The 12,840-nt window shown below is 44.6% G+C and overlaps 1 protein-coding gene across 1 annotated transcript; it reads left to right on the plus strand.

Annotated features, from left to right (window-relative positions):
- The first annotated feature begins 1,216 nt into the window (after window positions 1–1,216).
- On the plus strand, window positions 1,217–11,762 carry LOC127198115 (mastermind-like protein 2). Its single transcript, XM_051155907.1, has 3 exons — window positions 1,217–1,437; window positions 6,495–6,606; window positions 10,473–11,762. The coding sequence occupies exons 1-3, from the start codon at window positions 1,318–1,320 to the stop codon at window positions 11,489–11,491; spliced, it is 1,251 nt and encodes a 416-aa protein (XP_051011864.1). The 5' UTR covers window positions 1,217–1,317; the 3' UTR covers window positions 11,492–11,762.
- Window positions 11,763–12,840: the final 1,078 nt, after the last annotated feature.

Genomic DNA, 12,840 nt, shown 5'->3' on the forward strand with positions numbered 1-12,840 from the left:
CTAAAAACTGGTGGAGTCCTCAGGTCAGAGTGACAGTTTACTGATATCCAATATTACCTGATATATGACATAATTTTCCTCATGGTTGCCATTAAGTGGTGTGTCCCCTTAGCATTAACTGCTGTGAGAGTCATGAGTCTCTGAGTAAGAGGACAAATGCTTCCTGTCCAGAAGCACTTTAAACACATGGTTGGGAACACTGTTTTCATCATAGGGTCAGAAATAACAAACACACACTGACTTGAGAGAAAAAGAAAAAAATGGCTGCCACTTGGTGTCTTCTTTGCTTCAGAGAAGTTGAGGGTGTTACCGATTATTTCCATAGTGGTTTTCTTTGAGGTTCCATGAACATCTTCTAGAATGAGGAGACTATTCTTTTTTTTTTTTTTTAACACATGTATAATACATCCAGCAGGGAGAACCATGTGACAAGCATGAGAATAATGTGTCCTATACATGTTACATTCATAGTGACTTGGCCATCTGCATTCGATCTTGTTTGAAGCAAGTGTTTTTCCTGTCTTGTTGGGTCTAAATTTCCAAATGAGATTCAATATTTATCCTATCTCACCTCTAATAGCTTAACTTCTTTATCTTGATCTAAAACGATCTTGTCCCCTAACCAACTAAGGTTGGTTGTAAAACTATACTATCTTGTCTTCAATGCCCCTCAGAGACTTGAGAAGGAATAAAACTTAAATTCCTGAGTGAACCAGCAGTGTGGGTTAGCAGCTTCCAAAATGTATAAATGGACTTAAGACAGTTTACTGCCTGACCAGTCACCTAAAACACTTTATAGCGTTGGAGCCTCATCTTCAGCTTTCTGGCCCAATATCTCTGCCAGACTTGTTCGCAGGGCAGGAACTATCAAGGACTTGCTTACCCTGACTTGGCAGAGTGTGGCCATCGACTCTGCCTACATCTAAGTAGCCCATTTTTAGGTAGATTCAGTTTGTGGCAAGAGCGAAGACATTTTGCCCAGTGGCTATTTTGCCACCTTTGAAGCCATGGAGGAGATTATTGTAAGAGTCAGAAGGGAGTTTATTTGATGCCCACCCCTCACCTATCTGCTCTGCTTGCTGTGTCGGGTGACAGTTCCTTCTACGTTTCAAAAGCAAGTCTCCGGATGTCCAACTCGTAAACCAAGCCTGATCTCCAACAGCTTCTCACCTTTGTGCTTTCCTGTGTGTCATTTCATTCACAGTTGCTCCCCTCCTTCTCTGTCTCCTACAGGATCAGCACGCTGTGGTGGGCCAGAGCACAGGCCCCAGCCCAAGTCCCAACTCCTGCTCGAACCCAAACACCGGAAGTGGTTACATGAACTCCCAGCAGTCCCTGCTCAGCCAGCACGTGATAGGGAAGAAGCCAAGCCTGCAGAGGCCAACCATGGACCAGAAGCAGCAGCTTGTCCTCCAGCAGCAGATGCTGGCCGAGGCGGTAAGCCTTCCCCCTGACTCCTACAGGGGGCCACTGCTGGGCCCTGGGGAGAGAAAATGTCCCTTGTCCTTCCTTCCATCTCTTGCTGTGTTCTTCATCTACCTATGTGACAGTAAGGAGATTGTAGTGCATGCTGCAGAAACTAAACCGTATGCATTTAAAATTCAAGGGAGGGAAACCCCTACCCAGATCTAGCCAATGGACAGGACATTTTCCACAGTTGAGTGGAGAGTGGGGTATGACTTTCACACGTACTCTGGTGCCTCATATTTGACCATGTCGAGGGGGAGACATGGTGGGACTCAGAGGAAGGATAGCAGGCTACCAAGAAGAGACTTGATACCCTATGAGCATATACAGGGGGAGGTAATCCCCCTCAGTCACAGTCGTAAGGGAGGGGAGTAAGGGGAAAATGGGAGGGAGGGAGGAATGGGAGGTTACAAGGGATGGGATAACCATTGAGATGTAACAAGAATAAATTAATAAAAAAAAATTCAAGGGAGGGGAAAAATAAATAAATAAATAAAAGCCTGGTTTGCCAGCGGCTCGGCATATGGAGTACAGGACTAGCCCTGCCCAGTTCAGCAATGTCCGTGGTCAGCAGGGCATTTGAATGGAGCAAAGGAAATCTCAATTGTTCCCAGCCTCAAGGGGTGGAAATAGTGAACTGCGCTTTGATCACCTCCAATGCCAAACTGACTTTCAGAGGTAAATGGGTTTTAAAGGGAATTTTTAAAGGCCAGCATGGGGTTTCACCACCAAGACTTGGCTTCCCCAAAAACACAAAGCATCTCGTTCAGAATGGGAAACTTTTCTTAAAAGAACATTTTAAATAAGTTTCCACTTTATCATATTTGCCTGACCTCTGAAGAACCACAAGGTTGTTTTCCCCAAACACTACCCTGGGTTTAGCCTTGCTTCACTGTTTATATTCTGTATGCCCAGAACCATCATAGGCATCTGACCCAAACTCCACCATCCAAGACTGCAGCACCCTCGCCCTTCAAACTGTCCTGTCCAGTGAAATCAGAGGGGACAAAGCCAAACAACCCAGGGTTAACAGACCTACAGAAAAAAAAAAAGGAAGACTAGGCCAGGAGGTGTGGCTCAGCAACAGAGTGTTTGCCCAGTGTGCAAGAGGTCCTGGATTTGATTCCAGGCACTGTTAAATGAAAAAAGTCAACCAAATCATCTTAGACTCAAGGAACTTCTTAGAAACATCCAGAAATGCCACATGTTATCAACATCATGAATATTCTGTGAATACTAAGTGATCATGAGCATACAAGCCCCAAACAACAATACCTGGAAATCCACCCGCTAGTGTAATGCATACACTTAAATGCTGCGCTGTAGGAACTAGGGGCTAAGGAACTAAGGAACAGTAGGGGCAGAGGGAGGAAGCATGGGGGAGTGTGTGGGGGGGGTGTCATCCCAGCCCAAAGATCCAGCAGACTCAGGCTCCAGGCACACAAAAGACACACATGCTATCAAGGCAGAGAGTGTGGTCAGGGATGGAGAAGTGCAGGACACCAAGACACGGGGGTCAGAAGAAGAGGCTTCCGAATCCCCACTGCCTAAAAAGCAGCTGCTTTTCAGAAAGAAACACTGTGTCCAGGTTTGCATCTAAAGACAGAAGCCAGTAGGAGTCAATGTCGACCTCCAGTTTGAAACTATGGCAGATCATCTCCCAAAATAAAGTAAAAAAAACTGGCCTTGACATGGTAAGACTACAGCATTCTGATAGAGAGCGTAGAGGCCACCATTTTAGACAGAAGGCAGACCAAAGACCAGAACAGGCAGCCCTGGTTTCTCTTTACTGGTTGGTTTTTGGTCAAATAACAAAGTAACAATGTAGCAATCTCATATGTCTTTAAAGGAATGATGCCAGAAGTGAGCGCTTAGGCTTCAGGGGTCTTTAATCTGTGGCCACACCTGTCTCTTCCCCCACCTCATGTTTTGTCTCTGTACCATGAATAGCCTAGAAACAAGGGTTGAGAGGGAAGAAAGTGCCATTTCACAGCGACATACTGGCAAGACTTTCATTATTCCCCGTTGACACTGCAAATTTGATCGGTTTTACAAGCCCGGATTTCCGGGTTTTCTGCTTCCATTAAAAGACCCTGATTAAAAGTGACACACACATTCTTGAGAGGCTGGTGATGGTGCTGGCCCGCCTCCCATGGAGTCTCGCTGGACAGGTGCAAAGGGCAGTGGTGAGATGAATGAGGTCGGAGCTGTACTTTCTGTGGTGGTTACAAAGCGCTCTCACTTCTCTTTGTCTGGGTGCCATTGAGGGTGCCTATGCTCTTTAGCATATCCAGGAAGAAGCAGCCTTTGATGTCCCTTTACATTAGCATACGCTTTGTAGTCATTCAAGGCCTTGGCAAGGCCAGGCAGGCACCTAAACAGAGGCGTGTTCTCATAAAAGTCCCTTAGTCTTATTCTCTTCCATTCTCCCACCAGTGAAACACACAAAAGAATGAGTTGGGTATCAGTTACCACAGTGATCATCATTGCTAGCACGTATTATAAACCTACTGTGTGCCAGGCAGCACGCTGAGGTTTTGCAGGACAGAAGGATCCTAGAACCTCCCAAATCTTGTATTTTTATGACTAAGGACACCAAGGCAAAATGGATATCACGGAAGCAAGAAAGACTGGGCCATGATGAAAAGTTCATTTTACACAGAGCTGATTTCAGTGGTAGGGGTGAGTTTATACGGAGCCTCGTTGTAGCATCTTCAATCCAATGTTGGAGTCCAACACTGGTCTCGTAGCATGACAAGTCTATGCTTGGGAACATGGAATCTTAAGAAACTTGGGTTTCCAGAGATGTATATGCTAAGGCTTTGAGCAAATCAACTGATCTGTTAGAGAGAAAAAAGGTCAATTGCTTAAGATACAGTAAGTAAGGGCTGGAGAGATGGCTCAGCCATTAAAGGCTAGGCTCACAACCAAAAATGTAAGATACAGTAAGGAAATCTGGATTTGAAATCTTGTGTGTGATTTGGGAATCGAGGAACTAATTCTCCCTCTCTCTCTCTCTCTCTCTCTCTCTCTCTCTCACACACACACACACACACACACACACACACACACATGCATAAGCGCACACACAACTGTCATCCATACAAACAGTAGTAACACCTAATTATATATATATTTTTTAAACGCTTCTTGGAAAAGAGATTCAGAAAATCGCACTCTTGGCTTACAAATTGAAACTGTCACTTTACACAAGTGTTTATAGCAGGGTTGCTTGCTAACAGCCACATTGGGTTGGTGGAAGACCCCAGGATCTTTCTTAAACAAGGAGGGTTTGGGCAAAACCACCCCCTCCCCAAAAAAGGGTTCCACTGACCACTTTTCCCCTTAATTTGTAAACCCATGTTTAAAAGAAGAAATGTAATCCGTATGTTTCTGATTCATTTACACTTAGCTCATCGAAATTATGTTTTATATAAATTACTTGGTGTTCAAAAACACTCTGTGAGTCTGTCAACTTTGTTTTTTCCTTAGAAACAAGAAATGAATTTGGTCTGTTGTTATTTTAAGGCCCTTCCCTGCCCCCTTCAGAGCACACACATCCCACTAGGAACTTCAGAGCTCGGTAGAAGCTGTGAGTTTGAGTGGTGCAAACGCAGGCTTGGCTCCAGCTAATGGCCTCATCTGTCTGTTCCAGTTTTCTCTTTATTGACTTTCCTGTAATTACAGTCTTCTGTCTCTACCTGTTCCAGTCCTTCTTATCTTTGAATGGATGTTGCTTTATATTGTGTACAGAATTACACTGAAGCAATTCCTTAAAAGTTCCCAATGCACACCAAGAAAGAAAAGACACAGGCACCCCTGTCCCAGGCCGGTAGAAGGGGCACAGTCAAGGCACCTTGAGCCCTATGTAATATAAAGTCTCAACACATGCCAACCTCAGACAGGGTAATTCTGATCTCATGAGAAACTAAGACCAAATAAGCCAGTTTTTAATATTTTCTAAGAAAACAAACAAGATCACCGTGTGATTCCCTCACTCAAATACTAAATGTTGCCCTCTCCTGCTAATGGGTAACTGCTACTTCGTTCATCAAAGGAAGCAAACAGTCCACTTACCTAGGCCACCCAGGCCCAGGCCTTGTGGTAGGCTCTTGCACAGCCCTCCTGAGACAGCATGGTTCTTCACTGCTTCTTGCTGCTGAGACTAATGGCAGTAGTGGGTGTTCCTGAAGCATCATCAGCCAAGGTGTTAGGGACAATAAATGTATGTCCCTATTCCTGCTGTTACTGCCCAAACTCACCTACTCGAAAACTCTTAAGGTAGCTGGTTCTGGAATGTCCTGTTTTTGGAATAGGACACTGAGAAGGTCTTTGTATTCAGTGGCGTGAAGGATCCTGAGTTCCTGACTCTGGAACTGGTATCCGTTGTATTACTTACTGTGGGACTCTGGGCAAGTGACTTAGCCTAATGAAACCTGCCTGTCCTCATGAAACCTCTTCCACGAGCATCAGCAGCACTGCCAAATCAAAGTCCCGAAAGCACAGGTTCTCTCTGTTTTATCTGGCAAACGATTTCCCTTTGTCTATAGGCACCAAAGCTCAGCAGACAGGCTACAACGTAAACCAAGAAGCACTGTCCCCAAACCCACAGACACTTAGTTCTAATTAGAAGATCCAATTGGAAGACGGAGAAAATGAGCATGCTCCCTACGCACAACGCAGGTGCTGGGATGTACGGAGGAGCAGAAAAGACACTCCCACACCGGAAGTGATTCGAATGGAAAGAGCTAAGAGTCTGTGCTACCACATAAGGCGTAATCTGAAGCCCAGAGGGTGAAATGACTCCCTTCCTTTGACCAGGTTCTCACTATATAGCCTTTGCGTGCTTCAAACCTGTGATCTCCCTGCCTTGACTTGCAGAGTGTTGGATTTCAGATATACACCACCACGCCCAAACAAAATTATTCTTGTATTTGTACCTTTTTCAGCATCGTTCAGATTTTTTGTAAGTAAAAAAAGTGTTCACTTGATTCAGTATGTTCAGTGTGTTCGTTTGTGTTTTCAAGGAGAAAATTTCCCCTCAGGATCAGATGAATCGACATCTAACCAGGCCGCCCCCAGACTACAAAGACCAAAGAAGAAACCCCAGCAGTCTGCAGCCATCTGCTCAGTATTCTGGTAAGAGTTCTTCGAAACGAATACAAACATAACTGTGAAAAAGAAAAACTATTCTATTTCAACTATTTTCTCTCCACGTCTGCCCTTAACTTTTTCACCAGCTTCACTTACCTTTCAGATCCAAACCCTATTTAGAACTTGATGTTACAGCACTCTTGAGGCAGGAGAACCACTGTGAGCTCAAGTCCAGCCTGAGATACATAGGAAGTTCCAGGCTAGCCAAAATTGTAGTGTCTATTCTGTCTATCTTAGCACCGTAAAAAACAAACAAGCAAACAAATGAACAAATCATTCAGTCCTTTACGAGTTCTTGCGTGTCCTTGCTCTATGTTCACATGTTCACTACTCCCTCAATTACTTGTGAGAATTTTTAAAAACCTGAATGTTTTCTAGCTGCCATAATCATCCATCTTCCTCCCAGTGTTGACCTTGACCCTGGCAGGATAACGTTAAGTAAAAACCGTGGTTCCTTTTTAGAAAGTCACCTGGCAACTTGCATAAAGTCTTTTCTCCCTCTACCTTTGAACCCATCTCACCAAGTGTTCTCCCCTAAAGACAATTTATCCTGCCAACAAGGAATAATTTAAAAAGCAAATCATGTTTTTTATGAAGCTTTTTTAACCAAAAGTGAATTCTATGTAAGCCACAAAACAAATCTTTTTGATCACTCTCTTTTTCAAAACGAAATAGGTGGGACGTACCTGTGGTAAATTCTCTCTTTAGAACTTCTCCGAACCCCAAAAGACCTTCCTCAAACCCCGTGCATGCTGTTCCTGCTTCCTCCTTTCCAGCAACTATTCCAGTCACTTCTGCTTTGAGTGTTGCTTTCTCTTGTTACATTAAGCTAGCATCTTCAGGCTCTCAGCTTGTCCTTTCTTTACATGTCTCCATGTGTCCAAGAAGTCATCAAGAGTAGTCTATGAAAAGTTAAGAGGCTGTGGACACTCCTATTACTATTTCCTGTCCTGTTACAAAGACTTAAATAGGTTGCTGTAATTCTTGTAAATGTCTAAAAATGCAACAGGTTGTCTCTCTCCACTGAAATTAGAAATGGGAATATGTACTCTGTCTCTTGAGGTGATCTTGTTCAAGTGCAAAGCCTGAGCTCTCGGGTTGGTTGTTCTCAAAGACAATAGAGATCAAATGTGGACCGTAGCCTCATGCCAACCAACAGGCTTCAGAGAACCCGAGAGCCTTTTGACGGAGTAAACAAGATTTTCAAGTAGACGGTTAAGGTTTATTTTTCCATTCTTAAAAAAAAAAAAAAATCTCCAGGATAGAGGTCTAGAGTTTCCACAGTGCTGTCAGAGCCTAGACTTCTTTTGTCTTTCTGCCTCCTTCGCACATGTGTGGCTCCCATCCTAAGAGATGCCCTGTAGCCACCACATCAGGAAATTCCACGTCCATTTCCAGGCAGGGAAAGGAAAGGGGAACGGGTCAGTAGCCTCTTGGAGTAGCCACGTTCCCCTTGTGTAGAGGCTTCTGGGACTCTTGCCCGTTCCCATTTTATCTCTAGTCAGAATGCGTGCCTGTGATTTCTACCAAGAAAACTCAGAAGATGTGCTGTGTCACATGAACCCATTCTGCAAACACAGGGCTCTGCTTCAGAGGAAGACAGGCACAGGACAAGGACACCCACCCAGCAGTGCCTTCCAGAGACAACATGTGCATTTCCTCAGAGAGGTTTGTAAGCCACTGCTGACCCCAAGTGCAGAAGAGTCACTGCTCTGGAGCATTTCACTCCACATGCCTCTGAGAACAAGACAGGCAGCTACAAAACAAAACAAACCCTTTCATATTGCTTTAAATCTTAACATCAGTCCAGAAGGAATTCCTTCCCAGACATTATATCAAGGTAAAGAACAAAAGAACCAGTGACTGCTTGTATCTATTACCCATGAGGGGTATCTACGTCTTGACTGTTGTCGGGTGTACTTTATGGGGATTCTCTCTGCTCTGTTCTTTTGAAATGATCTTTTTCCAGGCCAGTAACATGGCTCAGTGGGTAAAGGGACCTCTGCCAAGCCTGATGATTAAGTTCTGTCCCATGGATAAGCTTTGTAGAAGGAAAGAGCAGCCTGCCACAAATGGTTCTCAGACTTTCATATGTGTGTGGCAGCAGGTCTCACAGCCAGCACACAGACACAAACGCACACAAAAGTAATAAACTGTAAAATGGAAAACAAAACAAAAAACCCACCTTCCTCGTATGCTTTCTTAGGGTATGTGGTTTTTAAAGAGACACCGAAGTTTTTTTGTTTTTTGTTTTGTTGTTGTTGTTGTCTGTTTGTTTTGTTTGTAGGGAGGAGGAATTGATCCCAGGATCTTGCTTGTGTTTGGCAAGCATTCTCCCATTGAGCTGCATCTCCAGCTTCAAAATATCTGATTTCTTCCTATATTACTTATATAGAGCAAGTCCCCTTACCACGAAATCTTCAGCTGCAAAGATGGCATTGCTTAAATTCAAAGTACCTTGTCCTAAGTTTGCCCGATCATATGCTTATGTACAATACACCATAGAGGATCCTGTGTGCGGAGGTAGACAAGACTCCTCCTACGTTGGAGGAGCACGTGGTCTAGTTGGAGACGTTGCAGTAAAGAACACAGCTACTGTGCTGGCTTGGCCTTGTCTTTTGGGTTACAACCAGGTCTTCAGGTAGCGGGGGCTATCCCAAGTGGTCACATGTGAGCATGCTCATCATCTAACTTATTTCTTACATGTGTGCATGTGGCTCTGTTTCAATGCCTTCAAGAGAGTATCTTTCTCTGGGTTTTGTCCTTCCTTCAATCTCTTTCATTGAACCATTCAAATTTTGGTTGAACCACAACTCTGTCAGCCATCAGTCAGACTTGGAATACAGCTGTAAACAAAGCAAGAGAAAATACCTTCCCTTGTGGAATTTGTCATCTAAGGTACTTTTTCACCTTCCATTTTTGCCTCTCAAGCTGATTTCCCAGGGTTACTTCAAACCTTATTAGGCCAGGGATATTTCAGTGTATCTATTAGTCACTGTCCGTGGTATGGAGCCATCTTGTTCATCAACCTGAGATCCATCCAGTCAGCTGTTGAGAGGCATCAGTTTCACTGGTAGCCTCTCTGAGGCTTGACAGATGGCCTCAGTGCTCAATGGAAGAGTCAAACAGAAAATGGCAGGAAAAGAAATGAAAGAGCGTATTAGGAAAAGCTTCACACAAGGGCTTCAGGCTTGGCCTGAAACCCAAAAAAGATATAAGGCTTAAGGGGCTAAGGAGCGTTATGGGAGCAGGAAACAGATGAGCAAAGGTGGCTGGTGGTGTATTCCATAGCAGTGCAGTAGCAACCGCACAGCCTCCCCCGGCTTCCCATATGGAAATAATCACCCTCAGAGCACAGATTACATCAAATTCCAGATTCTTAAAGGGATGACACTTTGCTTGCCCTTTGGACGCAGGGAAGCCTCTCGAGTGAGAGACATGATTTTCTGGGCCACAGGTTAGGAATGTCAGTGTAAAGCCATGCATAGGATTTATCCCCTACTGTCTCATTTCGACCCTGGGGTGAAGAGTAACCTAGCTTTTATGACAGCTAGCTAACCAAAGTTGTAGTCTTCGAACTTAGAACATAATAAAAGCAATTCAAAATGAAAGATTAATTATCACCTCAATGACATCAGAGGGCAAACAAAACAAACACTACCAAATAGAACCATTCTATTTCAGTATGCTTTCTGTAATGTGTACACTCTTAGCCAATGTTTTCTCTCAAATCTCTTCTGTTCTTTTTATGCAGTGTGTTTGATATATTATTTGTCTGGCTCATCATGCGAGCTGTGGTAAGAGATACTGTATGTATTATCGTAAATGAATGTAATTCTCTTCTGTCATAGGTGGCTCCTCTACGGTGAACTTAAACTCTAACCAGGCTTTGACGAACCCGGTTTCAACACACACCATTTTGACCCCAAACTCCAGCCTCATGTCTACGTCTCATGGGATGAGAGTGCCATTGCTATCCACGGCGGTTCAGAACCTAGGGATGTATGGAAACCTGCCGTGTAACCAGCCTGGCACCTACAATGTCACTTCAGCGATGAATCAGCTGACCCAGCAAAGAAATACAACTCAACTGATAACAAACCAGAACAACCCTCTGATGCCACGGCCATCTCCCTTAGGGGCAAACAGTGGTAACAGCGTAGCCACCTTTGGAGCTGGAGCTGTTGGCAGTTCACAACAACTAAGACCAACTTTGGCCCACGGTTTGACAGGCATGCCCGCCCAGAGGTCATCAACTGTCATGATCACAACCAACGCAACAGCAACAAACTGGGCTTCTCAAGATGTAACAACGAAACAACAGGAAGCCCTCAAATCCACAGGAGTCCGCTTCCCAACAGGTACACCTGTAGCCTACACCCCAAACCAATCATTGCAACCGGGAGTGGGAAGCCAGCCATTTTCCCAAAGGGCAGTGGCGCCCCCTAGCCAGTTAACGCCAGCAGTGCAAATGAGACCTATGAACCAAATGAATCAGACTTTAAATGGGCAAAGCCTGGGTCCACTCCGGGGTTTGAACCACAGACCCAATCAGCTGAGCACACAGAGTCTATCCAATATAAACCCATCAGGAGCGGGAATGAATCAGTCGAGGACCGGCACCAACCAGCTGCCCTCCCTGACAACACCCAACACTTTTCCTTCATCCAACCAAAGTTCCAGAGCTTTTCAAGGAACTGACCATGGTAGCGATCTAGCTTTTGACTTCCTCAGCCAACAGACGGACAGCATGGGCCCCGCCCTAAACAGTGACGCTGATTTCATCGATTCTTTATTGAAGACAGAGCCCGGCAATGATGACTGGATGAAAGACATCAACCTTGATGAAATCCTGGGAAGCAATTCCTAAAGAGAAAGGGAAGGTGGTTTGCAGGCTCCAAGCAGTATTTCCCAAGGACACTGTAATGCCAAACTACTGACAGCCGGCTGGACTGCAGGCATCAAAACAGAAAGCTGGCAGTAACTGCAGTGGTGAACATTTTGGTTTGCGTGCTTATTTTAAAACTCTCGAGCCTGATAGTGAAACATTTGGGATCACTTTTCCCTGCCTGAACTTCAGGGCGTGTTACCCAGTTTATCCAAACACAACTGTGTATTGATATGTAAGTGTGTAAAATGGTCATCCCATGTTCATTTTCTCGGTGAAGAAAATATAATGGGACCTGAGAATTGTTTCAAACCTGTATAATAACAGGTGTTTGTTCTAAGCAGCAGGCAGCAGACTGCCATCGGCTCTAGTAGATAAGTATGCATTGATTTCTCCATGATCTTTCCCTGTCCTAAAGCTTGCAGGAAAGATCAGAATGTTAATATCATTGTTTTGAGTGACCTACAGGTGTCCTAGGTAAGAGAGAACCAGAGAACTTAGAAGCCATCCAGCAGATTACACAATTTCTTTTCTAGCTGCTCTCCTCCTTTTTGTAATTTTCCCACGGGCTTTGTGTTTGGGTGGGATGCTGTGTCTCATGGCTGCAGGGCTTCCAGCCTGACCGGGGCTTCCCCACCAATATCTATAGATAACCAAATGTCCTGATCACACTGACGGCACCAAATTTCACTTCAGAAAATTGAGCCTTGCCATGTGGGAGCCGGTGTGGCCACAAATAAGCAGAGGTGTTTCCCACTGTGGCTGATGCCCGCTGGTTCCCAAAAAGAATGAAATCAATTTCACTCTTGTCCTCTTGTTTTTTTTGGTAGCCAGAGACTGGTTTATAGAAGGAAGGAAGGAAGGAAGGAAGGAAGGAAGAAGAAAGAAAGAAAGAAAGAAAGAAAGAAAGAACAGTTTGAATTAGAATGAAATTAGAGAGTGTTCTGTTTTGGTTGGAAATAAGAAATAGGAGGAGGGTATGAGTGGGCACAAAGCAACTTCACAGAGTTTAGAAGAAATCGTAACTGAGAGACAATATAGCCTTTCCTTGGACATAGTGCTTGGACTTGGGTGAACACTGAGGCCAGCGTGGTCTGTACGTAGCCACCCACCCACTGCCATACGGTGCCTGGGCCTTTCTCATCCAGGTCTCCTCCCTCAGGGCTGAGTGTTACAGCAAAACACGGATTCCTTTGGCCCACTGAACCCCAGTGCCCGCATCTATGTACACTACAAAGTGGAGGAGGTGTCCAGGCTAGAGACGCCTCTAAATGACCATGACCACGTTCCTAAAAGCAGAGATTCAAGGGTCACTGTCAGCCTTTGAGTTA

Source organism: Acomys russatus, chromosome 14 (genome assembly GCF_903995435.1).
Source record: "Acomys russatus chromosome 14, mAcoRus1.1, whole genome shotgun sequence".
Taxonomy (NCBI): Eukaryota; Metazoa; Chordata; class Mammalia; order Rodentia; family Muridae; genus Acomys; species Acomys russatus.